The following is a 19,414-nucleotide window of genomic DNA, read 5'->3' on the forward strand; positions in this document are numbered from 1 at the left end:
ATTAATTCCCTTTAATGTGCACCAATTTCGTGCACTGGGCCACTAGTGATTAATAATGTTGAACATCTCTTCACGTGCAAATTTGCTATTTACATTTCCTCTTTGGTGAAATGTCTCTACATATTTTGCCCAATTTTTAACCGAATCATTTTGTTTTGTTTTTCTGTTGGGATTTGAGAGTTCTTTATATATTCTAGATACTAGTTCTTTGTCAAATATGTGGCTTACAAATACCTTCTACTGCTCTGTAGCATTTATTCATCTGCTTAACAGGTCTTTCTTAGATAAGTTTTTAATTTTGATGAAATATAGTTTATCAATTTTTCCTTTATGGGTCTTCATTTTAGAATCAAGTCTTAGAACTCTTTGCCTATCACCAGATTCCAAAGATTATCCCCTTGTTTTTGCCTGAAGTTTTCTTTTGAGTTAATTTTTGTATAAGGTGTATGACTTAGGTCAAGTTTTTTCTCCCTAAGATGCCCAATTGCCACAGCAGCATTTATTTAAAAATCCTTGAATTAGTTTTGCACTAATGTAAAAATTCAATTGTGGATATCTGTATGGGTCACATATTTTTACTCCTGGCAACATCTACACCTCTAAAACTGGCAAAAGAGAGCAAGGCAATCAAGGATGTTATGACAGTGTGCTTTTAATAAATAACACTGTAGAATCACAGTAGAGAACATATATTAAGTTTTTGTTGTATGCCGAAAACATTATACACCTTATTACATTTATTTCTCACAACATCCTATATTACACATACTATTATCACTATTCTGCAGATGGGAAAATGGACTCAGAGAGGTTAATTACCTTATTCATGGTTAGTGGTGAATCTGGGAGTCATATCTAGATCTTGGTGTTAGGCCCCACCATAAACACTAGGCTATCACTTCTCTCCAAACCAGCTCTTCATGTGCCAGACCATCCAAGCACCCTGGGTAAGAACCAGTTCTCTAATCTATAATCATTATAATGGCAGCAGCAGAGGAGTGATTCCTATTTTGAAAGTGAAAGCAAGTCAGTACTGCTTTACAGCAACCCCTGGTTTATATCAATGGCTTTCTGACTTTTCGGGAAGAAGTTCTAACTAATGCAAAAAACCCTACATATCATCTGTTCTACCTGTCACCACCAGCTGCTACAGTATAAACTATCAAACCGCTCTGAGACACTACTCCTTTTCCCATTCTATTCTTGACTATGTGATCCCTCTGTGTATATGTATGTGTGTATATATATGGGGAGAGAGGAAAGCCTAGGGAAGGTTTGTAACTTCTCTCTTTCACCCATGCTGATTGGTATCTTCACCAAAACATGAACACATGGTACCCTGATGTTAACCAGTGAGCCACCTGGAAGCCTCTCAAAGTCCATTGGTATTACAGGCAACTCTGAATAAACACCCTTTATTGAAAGCTGCTACAACTCCAAATGTAGTTGTTGTTGCTGTGAGGCCTCTAAGATACGGGAAGTGTGTACTGGAAACTTCCTAGCGATTAAGCAGGCTGGCTGATGAACTATAATAATTTTAGTGTCTCTGAATTTTATCTGGGCTAGTGCTTCCTAAATTCTCCAAAAATGACCTTATATCATGTACAGGGAGCATTTTTAGTTAATTATCAGATCTTGAGATTTACATTTCCTTATTCTCTCCTTTTTAAATGCTTATCTATTTTGCATTTATTGAGCTTTGGGGAGGCAGTATTGTAGTTTGAGGTGGTTGGAAGGAGGAGGATGCCTGAAGGCATAAAGAGAACAAAAGTAGCCCTGGCTGGTTTATTCAGCTGGTTGGAGCAATGTCCCTTACACCAAAAGGTTGCGGGTTTGAGTCCCAGTCAGGGCACATATCTGAGTTGTGAGTTCCATTCCTGGTCAGAGTGCATGCAAGAGGCAGCGAATTGATGTCTCTCTCTCTCTCTTTCTCTCTCTCTAAAATCAATAAACATAGCCTCGGGTGAGGACTGGAAAAAAAAAGAGAGAACAACTATGACCTTTCCTCTAAGTTGGATCTCATCCCTGGGAGAAGGGTTGTCCTTTGGGTGTCTAACTCAGCCCTTGGGGTAGTGGATGCTCCTTATATCTGCTATCCCTACATCTTTACAGTTCTCTTTAATTCTTACTAGCCAATCCCATTATACTTAATACTTATATTAAAATTTATCTGTTCAAATTACTGTGTGGTTTCTCTTTCCTGATTTATCCCAGACCAATACAATTAACTCTCTTCCCTGATCTCAAAATAAGGTGATTCCTAGGGCAAAAGGATGCTTAATTACCACCATGTGTTTCAGAAAATATTTTATTTAAATTCAAAAATAACTCAACTGCACAAATCCATGAGTAATATAAAAATTATGTTGGTGTTCTTTCACTGGTGAAAGCCATTTCTCTTTGTGGCACTTGGATAACATCTTGACACAACAACTCCAAATACCTGTCTTCTATCCTGAGGTTTCAAAAGTTTTTCCAGAATTCATGACATTTTAAGCTGTATGAAAATTTCTATAAATATGTGCACAGGAAATCCAGGCAAAATAGAAAATATTTTCTCTTTGGCAGTGAAGGGAGCATACCCTTAAATTTGAAGAGGGATTCTGTGGGCAATTATAGAGATTTTGACTTCAATATTTGTCATTTTCTTAGAGTGGTCATTCTGAGGCTGTCATCATAAATACCCACTTCCCCTTTGGAGCACTCAAGCTAAAGAACTTGAAGTACAATTTGGACTAGGAATGATCATAATCCCTTTGAGTCTCATGGTCTAAGCCAGTGGTTCTCAACCTTCCTAATGCCGCGACCCTTTAATACAGTTCCTCATGTTGTGGTGACCCCCAACCATAAAATTATTTTCGTTGCTACTTCATAACTGTAATTTTGCTACTGTTATGAATCATAATGTAAATATCTGATATGCAGGATGTATTTTCATTATTACAAATTGAACATAATTAAAGCATAGTGATTAATCACAAAATCAATATGTAATTATATATGTGTTTTCCGATGGTCTTAGGTGATCCCTGTGAATGGGCCGTTCGACCCCCAAAGGGGTCGCGACCCACAGGTTGAGAACCGCTGGTCTAAGCAGTCCTCAGACTCCAGTTTCCTCTCCTATCTAGCAGCTTCTTTCCTCCTCATTGAATGAATTCCAGCAACTGAGAGGCCACAGCTGTTCAATTAATTTTCTTGTACTGGAAAGCAAGACAGAGCAGTAATCTTCTGCCTCCTAAATAAATAAGATTGTTCTTTTCTCTTTGACCTTGTCTCTGGGAAAAGGCTATCCTCCCTATGTGAACTCTCCTCCTAGAAGCATCCTCTTGCCCTAGGAATCACCTCTTCTCACTTTGAGATCTGAGAAGAGTTAATTGTATTGGTCTGGGATAAATCAGGAAAGAAACCACACAGTAATTTGCACAGAGAAATTTTAATGTAAGTCTTAAGTATAACAGGATGGGCTAGTAAGGATTAAAGAGAACTGTAAAGATGTAGGGATAGCAGATATAAGGAGCATCCACTAACCCAATGGCTGAGTTAGACACCCAAAGGACAACCCTTCTCCCAGGGATGAGATCTAACTTAGAGGAGAGGTCACAGTTGTGACTCAACTGATAGCAGAGAAATTGCTGTGGTGCTGTGCCAGCAGAACTTGCTGGAATTCTGCCTTCTAAAACTTTCTAGAAATCTGCCCTACAGTGCCAAAGAAAGCTGTTCACAGGGAGGTATCACAGCATAGGCACACCACTACAAAAACACCTGAGCAAGGGATACTGGGAGAAGCTGCTGGGTGCTGTTGAGCACCATGTACCACAGGAACGGAATGCTGGAAAAGCAGCAGGCACTACAGGAACCTGGTGCTGGGGAAAATGTGTGTGCTGCTAGAACTAGACACTGGGCAAGATAGGTACTGGCATTGCAGGACTAAAATCAAGCACTCCAACACACCTGAACCAGGAAGAAAAGCCCCTTCCTCCTAAAATGTCTCTCTTGTGTCCCCTACTGGCAAAGCTTAACACTGTGCCTGCTGGTAAAGGTAAAATATTTAAAGGGCCCAGAACCCTTTCCTAGAGCAAACAACAAGGGTGACTTTGGAGCTAAGAAGCAACCAGCTCAGATAATAGAAATTCTTTAATAGTGTTAGTTCCTATCCCCAGCTCATATTCTAAGTGGCCTCTGTTCCTCTTATAATTTAGGCATGAGGGAATAGAAATCCATTACCCTTTGTCTCCCTATGTCTTTCATTGCCCCTCCTGACACCCTATGTATACAAAAGTAAATAGATGCTTTATCTCCAACTCCATTACTCAACCTCTCCTGCTCTGATTACCAAATTCAGGTTGCCCTCCACTCTTTGTCCTCCACTACTTTCACTGTACCAGTCAGGATAGGGACAGTTATCAGATTGCAATAGAAGTGACATTTTAGTGGTTAAGAGCATAGGGTTTGGAGTCAGACATAGATTACAATCCTTGTTCTGTAACTTACTGACTATGTGATCTTGGGCAAGTTGCTTAACTTATTTGAAAAAACCATTTATTCGACTGTTCATGGAAATAATCATACCTGCACCTCAAGGTATTGTGATGATTAGACATATGTAATGTGCCAGACATAATGCCTGACACCTAAGGTCAGAAGAAAGAAACATCGGTTTAAATCTTGGCCTATCTTTTACTAGTTGTGAAGCCTTTGAACAATTTACTTCAACTTCCAAGACTCAGTTTGCTCCTCCATAAAATGGGGATGATAATAATCCCTGCCTCATAAGGTTTTTATAAGGATAAAATGCATATAAATTGTTTAGTACAGTAATTTAAACAGAGGAGGTACTCAATAAGTGGTAGCTATATGTAGAGGTGTGCCCATCAGGCAAGCACACCCGTGCTATATACTTTACATCTGTTAATTTGTTTACTGTCCTATTTCCTTTGTCTTTCCCAACACCCACTCCAGCCTCCTGACTCCAATATTCTTGAGCATCTGGCTGCCTGCTGCTTCAGTGAACAAACCTAGACCACCAGCCAGACATTCCTCTCAGCCCAGAGGCCCTCTTCAGATGGAGACAGAAGGGCTTAGTTATTCATTCTGGCTTATGACAAAAGGTCTCTGTCCTTTGGCAAATAACTAATTTCCTTAATAGTTACACAATTGCTTCTTTGAACTTGGCCACATACCAAGGGAAGAAAAAGCCAACTCACAGACCTCTAAATCATCCTAAAATCGAAGTCTCATTCTACTTCCAGTCATTAGAAAGAGACTGGGAAGAAAAGGGAAATGTGGCTAAATCTTTTTGAAAAGAACACATTTTTCTAATGTCAGTGCAATGTGCCCCTGGCAGGGTGCAGACCAAGTGACACATACAAACTCCTTTATTGAACAAACTTCAGGTGCTTCACAAGCATCCATTGATATTCATGTATAAATATTTGGTTAGACTATTGCATAAGTTATATTCCTAAATAAGGTATCTTAACCTTTATTGTTGAAGCTCAGGCAACTTAGCAGGAGGCAGGAGTAGGTGTGAAAATTGGAGAAATCTGTAACTGTCTAATCAGTCTATTCCACTGGACTATCTTGCCAGAGTTCTTCTATGCTGTGGACCCCCAGCCATTAGTTTTAGTGTATATTCCATAGGCATCAATACTACCCAAGGAGCCATTGCTTCTCAAGGAAATCCTACACGTAAGGGAAAGGGCTTTGTTGATCTCTTTATTTTATACTTGACTAGAGGCCTGGTGCACAAAAATTTGTGCACTCAGGGGGATCCCTCAGCCCAGCCTGTGCCCTCCCACAGTCTTGGACCCCTCGGGGGATGACCACCTGCTGGCTTAGGCCTGCTCCCTGGGGGGATTGGGCCTAAGCTGGCAGTCAGAAATCCCTCTGGCAGCCTGGGAACCCTCGGGGGATGTCCACTTGCCAGCAGGGAGCAGGCCTAAGCTGCAGTCGGACATCCTTAGCACTGCTGAGGAGGCGGGAGAGGCTCCCACCACCACCGCTGTACTGGCAGCCATTAGCCTGGCTTGTGGCTGAGCAGAGCTCCCCCGTGTGGGAGCGCACTGACCACCAGGGGGCAGCTCCTGCATTGAGCATCTGCCCCCTGATGGTCAGTGTGTGTCATAGTGACCAGTCATTCTCAGTTCTGCTGTTAGGATCAATTTGCATATTACCCTTTTATTATATAGGATAGAGGCCTGGTGCATGGGTCGGGGCTGGCTGGTTTACCCTGAAGGGTGTCTCAGATCAGAGTGGGGGTCCTGCTGGGGTGCCTGGTCAGCCTGGGTGAGGGGCTGATGGCTGTTTGCAGGCTGGCCACAGCCCCTTCAGGATGGGGGTCCCCCCTGGGGTTCCTGGCCAGCCTGGGTGAGGGGCTGATGGCTGTTTGCAGGCTGGCCACAGCACCTTCGGGGAGGGTCCTGCTGGGGTGCCTGGCCAGTCTGGGTGTGTGGCTGATGGCAGTTTGCAGGCTGGCCAAGCCCCCCAGTGGGGACCCTCACCCCATGAGGGTGTGGCCAGCCTGGGTGAGGGGCTGATGCTATGGCTGTTTGCAGGCTGGCCATGGCCCCCAGCCACCCAAGCTCCCAGTGGAGGCTGGCTGGAAGCAGGTATCTGGGATTTATTTGTCTTCTATAATTGAAACTTCGTTGCCATGAGTGGAGGCCACAGCCGGCTCAGAGCAGGTGGGAAGCTTGGCTTCCTCCATCGCCCAGGCAACCAAGCCTCCTGCTTGCTCCAGCTCCGTGGCTGCCAGCCGCCATCTTGGTTGGATTAATTTGCATATAGTCGCTCTGATTGGCTGGTGGGTGTGGCTTGTGGCATAGCGAAGGCACAGTCAATTAGCATCTTTGTCTTTTATTAGTGTAAATAAGAAGTAAATGTCCATTTGTGGGATATATCCTTGGAACTCACAAGTAAATACTTGTTGTAAGTCCTCTGCATCGGAGTTACAATGTGACATGGCATTTGAAACTGTTCATTAGTGAGTACTCCAAGTTCCTTTGTTTATGCAGCTTGCAACCTGAATGGTGTCCCAGAAAGTAAGGTACAGATCAGTGATGGTGACCCATTTGAGCTTGGCGTGCCAGCATTTTGAAAAATCCTAACTTAACTCTGGTGCTGTGTCACATATAGAAATTTTTTGATATTTGCTACCATAGTAAAACAAAGACTTATATTTTTGATATTTATTTTATATATTTAAATGCCATTTAGCAAAGAAAAATCAACCAAAACAATGAGTTCGCGTGTCACCTCTGACACGCGTGTCATAGGTTCGCCGTCACTGGTATAGATGGTGCTCTTTTTTTATTTTTTGATTAAGGTATGAAATATGTGTCCTTATCGCCCCATTCCCCCCCCCCCCCCACTAATGCCCTCAACCCCCTGGTGTTTAGATGGTACTCTTGAGCTCTTCTTTTAAACACACATTTGTGAGAATTCCTACTTTTTAATTTTATTATTGTTGATTGTATTATTTTATTTATTTCTACTTATTTGGTGTTATTAATAAGAGAGAATCTCAGGTTTGACTCCCCAGCACTAGAGTATGCTGAACACCGCATGCCAAATATTGTTGCTTAGATAGCCCCTCCAGGCAGAAATTATGAATCTGATTAACCACTTTACCCAGCCTATACCTAAGGAATTTTGCAACTGTAGTACAGCTTCAGCCACCACCCAGAGAAACAGAAATTAGTCACCTCATCGATTTCCTACATGTTCTATCCAATTTTCTGACCAGATTCACTAGCATTCCTAGAAATTAAAACTAACACTGAATGTCAAACACAAGCTTACCCAAATAAAGGTCTTGGAATCCAGCCAGTCTCCCAGAAGAGCAGCAATTACTACTCATTGTGACACAGCCCCAATGGATAGAAGTGCAGGTGGGGATAAGTGACAATGAGGTAACTAAGCAGTTATTGTGTATTGAGGTGGAATATATCTACCACTCAGATATCTGGATATTGAACTAGGATAATAAAGGATTTTTAGAGGACACAAAAGCATATCACTTTTTTCATTGCGTCTGCTGAATTGCAGGAAGAACTCCCTGTTGTCTGGTCTCTGCCTTTTTTTTCAATTTTTTGCTTTCACTACTCAAGTAGGAGACAGCAAAACAACTACTCAGTCTCCTACCATATGTCTCTTCTTCCCTGCCTGACTTACCTTCTATTGCATGAGGTGGAAAAGCTATAGATGTTGGAATCTGTTTTATATTTTTTGTGGTTTTTTTGTTTTTGATTTTTGCTTCATACTCTACTGGTAGGAAGTTTTAAATAATTTCTTTAAGGAAAAAAAGCATATTTTGCCCAGCCGGTGTTGCTCAGTGGGTGATGTTGAACCATGAACCCAGAGGTCACTGGTTTGAATCCCCATCAGGGCACATGCCTGGGTTGCTGACTCGATCCCCAGTAGGGGGCATGCAGGAAGAAGCTGTTTGATGATGTTTCTGATGTTTCTGATTGATGTTTCTATCTCTCTATCCCTCTCCCTTCCTCTCACCCTAAAAAAATAATTAAAAACATTAAAAAAAAAACACATTTAACAGATAAAAAGTGATTAGCAATCATTCCCTGGAGAAAATAAAAACAGAATTAAAGTAGATTAATATTTCTGTAGGAATGGTTTTTGCATTTGGGTTTAATATAAGGAATAACTTTGATCACAATAGTCTCATTGAACATTAAGGCCAATTACTTCAGTAGACTACAAATGTGGGTAAAAGCATCTGTTTACTTATGCTGAATGTTCATGTGAAAATAGTTCTCTATCCTCCAGGCTGATATTAAGCCTGTGTGCACTGGATGGACATACAGTTTTAAAATATTTAAAAACATGTATGCCAGTTGGTAAACAGGTACTGCCAGGAGCCCCTTAATGATCATTGGCCACCCAGGCCAATAAATGGCCACTGTCCAAAATAAGTGACTGTCTGTCACCCAAGCCACCCTGATTGTCCTAGTATCCTTTAGGGTTCCCCATAGTCTAACAAAAATGGATTGACCTCTGTTACAACAATGGGTTCTCCCAGGCCCTGCTCCGGTGCTAAGGTTTGGTGTCCAATTGTGTTTGGTTGCTCGTGCCATTCTGGTATTTGAATATTTTAAACATCACTCTTGGATCCTCTAATCTTATTCCCATGATATAAGTCATTTTTCTAGACAGAACCAACTAGCTTACCAGAGGACCCTAATATAGTTTATAGCTCTTATGTAGGCTAAATTCAGTTAGTGAGAGAATAAATTAATATGGAAAATATTAGCAGGATTAACTTGGGGAAAATGTTTATAAAAGTTGGGGAAAGTGTCTCTACTTTAAACAAAAGTGTGAGCCACAATTATTGTTAGGCATTACAGTGCTATCAGCAAATGGAAAAAGGTAAAAATTAATAGTGCTATTTTTGGCATTTGTTCATTCACTGTGCCATAATCTGGGGGAAGTAAAAATATATGTTACCAACCCTGCCTTCAAAATTCTTACAGTCAGGGAAAATATCATAGGCACCCATTTAACTATTCATATAAGGTGAAATGCTGATAACCATTTAGAGAATCATATTAGTGCTAACTGTCTTTTAGAAAAGTACAAGTCTGCATTCTGTAGGAAAAATATAAGAGGGGGCTCATTTAGACAAAACCAGATTATCTCTGTGATATTAAATAATATTAAAGTAAAACTTTCTGCCCTAGCCAGTTTGGCTCAGTGGATAGAGCGTCAGCCCACAGACTGAAGGGTCTCGGGTTTAATTCCCATCAAGGGCAAGTACCTTGGTTGCAGGCTCAATCCCCGGCCCTGGTCAGGCATTGTGTGGGAAACAACCAATCGATGTGTCTCTCACATCAATGTTTCTCTCTCTATGGCTCTCCTCTTCCCTTCCACTCTCCCTAAAAATCAATGGAAATATATCCTTAGGTGAGGATTAACAAAACAAAAAAAGATAAAAAACTTACTGAAATCAGTAGAATGATGCAAAACAGACCATTAAAGGATTCCTTCTGCTCCTTTGATGGAAACAAATTGGGTAATTTTGATTTCCTTATCATGCCACATGAAATTATATTTGCTAATAAAATGCAAATATCATTGGTAAAGAAAGAAGAGCAGAGATGAGTCATTGAATGTTCAAATAAAAAGCATCAGATTCAGAAAGTTACATTATTTATTGCCTAAATAAAACCAACCAAGATATCCCACTATCAACAGGCCTTTGTGTATAACACACTTGTTGAAGTGCAATGACTAGAACACTGATTTCTCTTGGGTAATGCTGGAGTTTGGTACTGCTTGTTCCAAAGGCTTTCTGAAAACCCAACAGAGTTCTCTTATTTGAAGTATTCTTAGCCATCTCGGAGAGGATGCATCCTTAATTCGTTGGTATCCATTGACTTTCTTCATTTTTAATTAGCAGTTTCCTGCCCCAGACTTCTTACCACCAGCTGGAATGGGAGGGGAATGCACAATGGCATGTCTTGTACCATCCCTAACCTATTCACCTTCCAGGCTCACCATGGGGTCTCTGGCACTTGCCAAATGGCTTCCCTATGTGAGAAGCTCATAGGGATTGATGTTGCATCAGTGGGTGCTGGAGAAGGGACTTCCTAGGTGTCAGACATCAGCTCTGGCTTACTCTTTGCCTCAGTCATTGAATCAGTTCTCACTGAGTGCCTGCTGTGCACCAAGTGTAGCCCCTTTCAATTTATTCCTGGAAGTCTTCCTTTTCTTTTCCACTTGGTTTGACCAATTTGCTGGCATCCTGAAATGCATCAACCTCAATTCTCCCCTCTGATGAGCTTAAGTGGAATTTAATAATCCCTGCTAAATTGTCTTGTGACTCTGTCATATGAATAAAGGCTACGGACTCTGGGTTAGATTGTAAGCATCAAATTAATTTTACTGCAAAGGTCAGGCTGCTCTCCTAGCATTCTGTTGTGTTTGAAGGTTAGTCTCTGCATGCTTGACCAAAAGCTTCCTGTCTGCTCTTGCATTCAAAACAGATTTCAAAATATATCCAGATTGAAAACCAGACATTTGGAGATAAAAGACTGTGTACTCTGACCCCCTGGAAATAGCAAGCAGCTGCAGTGATTTTATGTGTGTATATAGTACATCATCATCTCTGGGAGATGATGGGCATTAAGCTCAGCACCTCTTGCTCCCAAAGCAAATGTCTGTCATCGTTTACACCTAACTGCTCATGTCAGAGGAAAGAAATATTTCTTACCAAATGACTTCCAAGCTTGCTTGCCTGAGAAGCACAGTCCCTGGGGAAGCAGGACCTATCAGTGGAGTTTGGCTGAAAAAAATATATAATTATATTCAGATAATGGCAGACACCTTCATCCTGGTTTCCTTTAACCTTCATCTGTCTTCCTAATTTATCATGGAATCTCTTTCCAGGTCTCCTCCTTTGGCCAAACCTGTTTGAGTTCACGTTCTCCTGATGTATGTATCTAATATACTCGTCAGTTCAAGTTCTACAAGTAACATTCATGTAATAACTTTCCATTTATATTCCTGCAAAACAACAAGGGTGGGCTCTGAGGCTATAAAGTAGCATCCAGGCTATTATAAGAGCTATGATACCTTTAAGCTACAGGGGCTGGGGTCACAAACTTCTTATAGCATGATGGTTCCTTTGGGCATAATTGTGGTCTCTTTCAAATGTCCTTAAAAGAAATCACAGTGGTCAATTTTCTATTCCAGAGAGTAGGTTCTATAGATGGAGATATAGTCAGGTTTCAATTTTGAATTTAATCCATCTCAAGGAGAACTGTACTAGTAGATCTAGGGAAGCTCTGCAGCTTGTTGCTCCTTATAATGTTCAGCTTTCACCTGTGATAGTCATGCTGCTGACCCACTGTATGCAGGACAATGTGTGTATTCAGTGATTGGGTTTAATAGAGCAATCCACATCCCCTGCCCAAATCTCCTACAGCTACTTGTGTTTGCAAGACAAGGCGAGGTGAGATGTATAGCCTGAGGCCATGGTGCAGAGTAGAGGGTGAAGTGGTTTAGGAAGGCGTCATCTGGAATATCAATGAATACAGCTAAGTCACTAAAACAGATTCAAAATACTTTTTTCAGGAAAATGTAATCCCTCCTGGAGGAGGCTAACACTTCATCTGGACAAGCACACAAATCAAACGCCTTAATTTTTGAAACAGAATGACAGTTTAGCCACTTTGTATGTCTGATAGCTAAAACATGTGGGCCTCTCTTTGGCGTACAACACAGATTATCTGCCTTTCATATGTTCACCAGAGCACACCATCTTGATTTATCTGCCCTCTAGCTCTTAGCTGTATATAAGGATATGCCAACCAGATGTGCTTACCTGAGAAGCACTGTCCCCAGGGAAGCAGGGCCTATCCGTGGAGTTTGGTTCAAAAATGACATGATCATGTTCAAATAATGGCAGACACCTCCATCCTGGTTCTCTTAAACCTCAGTTGTCCTTCATTTACTTCATGCTCTCTCCTGATCATTTTTTTTTTGGCCACCCATATTTGTGAGTACATTCACTGCTGATGGAAGTGTCAGTTTAAGTTATACTGGTAATATTCAGGTAAGAACTTACCAACTTCCCACTTTTCAGATTTTCTCATTCTTTTTCTCTAACCAGTAGGACAAAGAGGATTGTACTTAGGCCTTCTATGGAGTCTTGTGTGGTCTTTATTTTGTGTGTGACTTTGCCCACCTTCACCCCTAGTAAATTATAAGCTCTCTGAGGGAGGTAACTTTTTTGCTTCTCTTGTGTCCCTCTTAGACACTAACAAAAAGCATAACAGAGGCTCAATAAGTTCCATTTGTTAATTTGGGAAACTAGGAAATACTAACCAAATGGATTATACTTGTTTTTGAATTCCAGTGTACCCTTTTTTCCTTCTCAGAGGTAACATTTTACTCTGAGCTTGTATTGTATTCTGCCAGAAATAAAAATGTACTTCTGTGCTTCTGTGCTTTAAGCTACAATCGGAAATTCCTACTGTAGTGGCTTAAGGAGTCTCTAGTTTCTCTGTAGCTGAAAGGGTGACTGAAAACTCTGATCCACTACATTCAGTAGGCACTTCCATCACTGCAAGAACAGCCCAAAGCCCTTTGTATCTGTGCCTTGGCTCCTTTTATAACCCATATTCTGTTATGGAATGATGGTGCTGCCTCTGCTAATTTTCACTTAACCTGACCATGCCTCCCTGTTTTCTTAAAAAAAAAAAAAGTCCATCAATATTGACCTGCCTTCCAGGGGTGTTTTGAAGACATAATGCTGATAAGAAAACATTCTATATAGGAGAATATTGATGACAGTTATTTTGTAGCCACCAAAGGAGAGGGCACTCAGCAGTAATTGAGGGCCATGTTTAGTCACCCAACCACCCATTATCATTAGTTCTCAGATTGATTCTAATGCATCATAATACTGCACCTTGTAATCCACATATAGGGGGGTAATTTGTCAGGTAGTGGTAGTAATAACAAGCTGTTTGAACATGTTCAGAACATACACATCTCTTGTTTTTCTTCCTATCGTTGGCAAGTCTAATTTTACACCTTTTTGCCTATCCTATTTTCTCCTATTATACTGCATATTAAGGCATTGTTTTTATTCTTTAAACAAGTGTAGCGTCTCTATGAACAGCTAGAACACAGGAGACTGATTTAGAAACACAGTTTAAGTAGCCAAGTCAAATTTAAGAATGGTGGTGGATTTTATCACTCAGCTTTATTAATGGACCTCATTCTTGCTGTATTGAGTGTCTTTCCCTAATGCATTTGTATAAAAGCCCCTGCCTCTCCCATTAACCCCTTTGGCTGGTATTAACTCATTCCTGGGCATTTGTTGCCATAGCTGCAGCCGCCCACTCAGCTGGATCCCTAGTGTAGTGCTAGCCCCTGCAGAGTCCATGTGTGGCTGGCCTGCTTGTTCCAGGCGTCAGCTGTTAGGCGGAGGGCAAGAGTCTTGCAACCTCAGAGGTCAAACAGCCTATATATTTTTTTTCTTAGCAGCAGATGGGCATGTGGCTGTCTAGCCTCCAGGCTGGGAAATGTGTGGGAACATCACCCACATTCTTCCTCCCTTACTCCCTCCTGGGCACCCAAGCAGGTAGCCTAGCTCCATATTCAAAAAGATGATGGATATTTCCCCTCTGTTGTTTGAAGCTCTTCCTTTAACACTTGTGGCAGCAGTGAGGAATCATGCACAACTTACATCTGTTCACTGAAATAATTATCAGCAGTTTTATGTCTCTTGTATATATTTTTGACCACTTACAGATATGATTATATCTTTTGCAGAATGGAAACGTGGCTTTCCACTGCTTACTCTCATTCTTGTAACTCTTCAAGGAGAAACTCTTTTAAAAACAAAAAGGAAATGACATGCAAATGATTATGGCAATATCACACAGGCAAAAGTCAGGACCTTCAGAAGGTTCCTGAGGCTTAAACTGATCAGGTGATGAGCAAATCTTGCATACGTTTCTATTTGAGTTACCAGCTAGCACCTTCCTCTGAGAAATGACTAAGAAGAGATAATGTTAGATGCCTGTAATATGTGACTTACTTTCTGCCCTAGGCTCCAGTACTGATGTAGTTTAGAACAAACACAACTCCCACACATGCCAATTGGGCAGGTATAATGGGATTTAAGAAAGATGTTTCTCTAGGTGGAAAGTTTCCACATAAACTGGTAATACAGATTTGGAAAAGAAAATTTAATTTTGTCTGTGTTGTGCCCACATTGTCAGATAGCTTGCCAGGATAAATCTGTGAATTAGCTTCAGAGTTTGAAAATTCATAACCATCTAGTCCTTTACCTTGACTTTAACAGAACTGATATTACAGCATCAACAACAGCAAAAGAGAAGCAGCATCATTAACAACTAACATTTATAGAGTACCTTACAGAGTTGAAACCATTTTGACAATTAATAATGTCTTGATTAACCATCTCATCAACCCTGTAACAATTTTATTGTTGTCTGCATTTTTGTGATGAGGAAACCAAGGCTCAGAGACATTAAGTGATTTGCCCAAAGTCACACATCATAGTCTTCTGACTCCAAACTCCTCAAGTACCCATACTAGGCAATATACATAGCCCTGTCACCCTTCCTGGTCTCTAGCCCACTGCCACTTCCATGTCCCCAAACCTCCAGGTAATCAGATTAAGGCCTATGCATGGATTTTCTTGAAAAACAAAATGAAAGTAGCCATGTTACAAAAGAATTACTGTCTTTCCATGTGGGTTCAGTACTAAATGATACCTTTGACACTCATGTTTGCTCATAGACCACTAACTTCTGGACAAGCTAGGTGGGAGAATTGAGGGAGAAGGGAGGAATGTGAGGGAGAACAGCACAAATTAAAGTTCCTGGCAATTAAAGAATCCTTCAGAAATTCAGATAAAATGTTTCTGAAGGGACAGCCTCATCATGTGTAATCTATATTTATAAAACCCTAATCTGCAAATAGACTGAATGGTGGAACAACCGAACAACCGGTCACTATGACGTGCGCTGACCACCAGGGGGTGCGCGCGGAACATGGCAGGTGTTGGCAGCAGGCAGCAGAGTGCAGAACATGGCGGGCCATGGTGGGATGGTGGAGCAGGTGAGCAGGGTGCCAGACCAAGGCGGGGCACCGGTTGCTGTCATCGGGGCGAGCCTCTGGTGGTTACTGAAAATTCTCTGCTCCCACATGCGATGGTCCCGCCCGGCACCTGAACCTGCTGCTGGCGCCAGCCCTGCTCACACTCACACCTGCTGCCAGTGCTAGAGCCGCCGCTTGCACCCACTGTCGGCGCCCAGTGCCAGCCCTGATCGCTTGGCACCATCAGCAGGTACGAGCGGCAGCTGCCAGACCCAATCACCCCTCAGGGCTTCTCCACCTCCCTCTGCTCATGAGCAGTAATCAAGGCAGCAGGTGGCACTTGCACCCACTGCTGGCGCCAGCCCCAATCGCTCCACGCCATCAGCAGGTGCGAGTGGGGCCAGCACCATCAGCACATGGGAGTGGTGGTGGTGGGAGCAGGGCTGCCGGCAGACAGGGGACAGGGGGCCATAGCAGGTGGGGCCAAGACCTGCCCCTGTGCCCACCGCAGCCTTGCGGCCCACAGTTCAAGGTGCATGAATTCGTGCACTGGGCCCCTAGTAGTACTATAAACTTAAACAAGAAATGATTAGCACAAAATTCAGAACAGTGGTAATCTCTGAGGGGGAGATAGACAGAATCAGGGAGTGGTACATGGTGACCTTTAAAGGTAATGGCTTTATTATTTTCCTTAACCTGCATGTTGAATATACAATTTTAATTGCATCATTTTTTTTTTTACTTTACACTTATAACTTATAAATTCCCCTTTGTATCTACTCAGTATTTAATTTAAATAATGAGAAAAAGACAGCATGATTCAGTGGGAAATAGGATTTGATATACAGAAATTAGCTTTACATTTTTAAGGAATGGTACTCTTGAAAGCTAGGTGCACTTTGATAAACACCTCAGCCCGTTTGCCCTGACTGTGTTTCTGAGTGACATACCAGTTAGTTTATCAAGAAGTTGTGATTTGTGAGGAGAGCATGCTTTCCCAGAATTTTCCCGAGGTCAATGAATATGGCTTTTCTACCAATCCCTGGAAGATCTCCTCTGAAGATCATCACCAACCTAGTTGTCTTATTCTTTTAACAGCTTATGTTTCCTCCAGCTGCCTTGCATCCTCCTCTTTTCCTCCCCTTTTCTGACAGTGAACTTCTAGCTTCTGGGAGAGCAAAAAACAGAGGCATTATCATATGGGAATTTGAAGTTAAGTGGTTGAACTGTAACCGTAGATTTATGGGTTGTTACCCAAAGACTTATTATCTTTATGGCTTTCCTTGGTGTTGGACCTGACAAAAAATGCAATGAACGAGGTGGGCTTGTGTATTTATTTCCATCACTGGTTGGTTTCTATCTGGCCAGTCTAAGCATGCTGTAAGAACAGGCTTACAGGAATTATTGCTTTTCTTCCATGTGGAAATAAGTGCATAAGCAAATACTCCCAGCCTGATTTTCTTTCCAATTCATTATTTATAGGGAATTCACCCTTTGTAATCATTTTCAAATCAAATTTGCTCTACCATTCCCTGGAAGGTTTGTTCTGAAGATAATCACCAACCTAGCTGCATTATTTTTTAACAGCTTATGTCTCCTCCATGTTAATGCCAATTAAAAATATACACCAATGGATAAAAAATTATGTCACTAGTGGCCTGGAGATTCACTCAAGAAGAAAATTTAATTTATCACAAAATGGGTAAAAAGAAGGAAAATCACTAACTCACATGTGTTTGTTATTTGGACTGCTATGTTGCTATATTAAAATATTCAGAAGAGTCATAGCCAGTTTGGCTCATTGGATAGAGCTTAGATCCCAGGTTCGATTCCAGTCAAGGGCACATGCCTGGGTTGCAGGCTCGGTCCCTGGTAGGGGGCATGCAAGAGGCAGCCAATCAATGATTCTCATCATTGATGTTTCCATCTCTCTCTCCCTCTCCCTTCCTCTCTGAAATCAATAAAAATATATTTTAAAAATATTCAGAAGAACTATTGAATTAAATGTGGCAAAGTACGTCATATATAAGAATTTTTTTCTGGATGGGCACTATTATTAATACTGTCTCAGAATCACAAACTAATAATCAAATCACTTGCATGTGGATTGCTCCTCAAGTAGAGTGATACAGTGGGTGTCCTCTGCCCAGCTGTGACAGAGATCATAGCCATGGCTATAACCTCCCTCTGTTTTATTGGAAAGCTAGTGATGAAATAACAAGTTCTTCTCTTGCCTACCCCATTGCTTCCTGTCCTTATCAGATGGGGTGATTGCGAGAGAAAGAGCACATATGCAAATGCCATCCATGCTTTTGGAGATAAAAGCAAAATGGGTTTTGGCAGCAGGTCTGATGGATTGGGGGATATATGTAGAGTGGAGGGTGAGGGTAACCCCAGAAAAATATTTTGAGGATTTTATTAGCAGTACCACTTTTGGAAAATCCATCAGTAATACAAGAGGCATATAAATTGGTCCCACTGTTCTTTGTGGCAGTATTCTTGGTAAAGAACAGGTTAAAGAAAAGCCACCTTGTTCTTTTTTGTTTAAATACATTCCCCATTATTATTAACTAGGAGCCCAGTGCGCGACATCGCGCAGCGCCGCCCACCCACCTGCAGCCCTGCCTTGACACCCAAACCTGTCCACGCAGAGCTCCAGTGCACCTGGCCCAGCCTCCAAACCCTCTGGCCTTCTCTGGACACTTCAAGCTCTGCCCTTAGTCCTTTGAGTTGCCTCGGGCTGGTCCCACCTTCTCTGTGTGCCTCCCCACTTCCGCCCTGTCTCCAGAGCAGTGTGGCGGCTCCACTCCATCATGGCGCCAGAGGAGAGGGTGGAAGCCTCCCGCCTGCTGTGCTGTGCTTCTTCCCCTGGCAGGTGGGCTGTGGGGCACTCAGTGCAAGTGGTGGGTGGCAAAGGACTGGTGAGGGGGGCACTATGGGCTCTCACCCCTGCCCTCCATGGCACGGGATGGTCCCGCCTCCCCCGGGTGCCTCCCAGCTTCTGCCCCCTCTCTGGAGCAACGCCCCAGCTAATATGCTAATGACCTGGTTGTTACATGTGTCAACCATTAGCATATTAGCTCTTTATTAGTATAGATGGCTGGTTCCCATAGTGGTACTGTCCTGTCCTTTTCACCTGAAGGAATTATAACATTGTCTCCACCTACAGTAGCCCCTGTTTTCCATAAGCTATCAGATGTAATGTATACTGTGGTCAATATATTAATAATAATTACTAGTATTCTACTACTACTTACTAAAACTAGTCACTGTAATGGGCCTCTTTTTCACATTTTTCTCCTTTACTCCTTACCACAGCCCTGTGAGATAGGTACTATTATTATCCTCATTTTTCAGATGTGGAAAATGAAGAACAGAGACATTATGTCACATCCCTAGCATCACTCAGCTAATAAGTGGTGGGTCAGAATTAGAACTCAGATCTAATCCAAAGACCATGATCTTAACTATTGTTACAACCACATTTTTCTTCTTTCAGGGTCACATAGCATTAAGGCTTGAAAGTTTATCATGCTTGGTCTAGCCAAAGACATAATAGGGTTTGATGGAAGTGTGTTGCAGAAAAAAAAAGTCACTTTAAAACATGAAGGGTGGTGGGGGAAGTGTGAAGTTCTGTATAATAAAAGTTCCTGATTATTTGTCAAATTGACGTAGAGTTTGAAAACTCGAGTTAGGCTGCCTATAGAGACAAAGATGCTAGAAAGGGGCCAGGCCTGCTGGGCCAAAGCAGAGCCATTAATCACTGCCTTCTGTGTCTGTATGTGTATATATAGCATTGCCCTTAATATTTGAGGATGAC

The 19,414-nt window shown here is 41.9% G+C and overlaps 1 protein-coding gene across 5 annotated transcripts in view; it reads left to right on the forward strand.

Moving 5' to 3' along the window:
* The window catches only part of ENOX2 (ecto-NOX disulfide-thiol exchanger 2), a 305,751-nt gene that overhangs the window by 197,588 nt on the left and 88,749 nt on the right, over positions 1-19,414 (forward strand). For 2 of the 5 annotated variants that reach the window (XM_036304704.1, XM_036304703.1), the window contains exon 4: positions 4,960-5,108. The exons of the other annotated variants lie outside the window; for them this stretch is intronic. In XM_036304704.1, coding sequence (XP_036160597.1) covers positions 5,063-5,108 — 46 coding nt within the window. In that variant the 5' untranslated portion in view covers positions 4,960-5,062. The remainder of the gene's footprint in view (positions 1-4,959; positions 5,109-19,414) is intronic. 5 annotated transcript variants of the gene reach the window in all.

The sequence above is a fragment of the Myotis myotis genome, unplaced genomic scaffold (assembly GCF_014108235.1).
Source record: "Myotis myotis isolate mMyoMyo1 unplaced genomic scaffold, mMyoMyo1.p scaffold_m19_p_4, whole genome shotgun sequence".
In the NCBI taxonomy this organism is placed as follows: Eukaryota; Metazoa; Chordata; class Mammalia; order Chiroptera; family Vespertilionidae; genus Myotis; species Myotis myotis.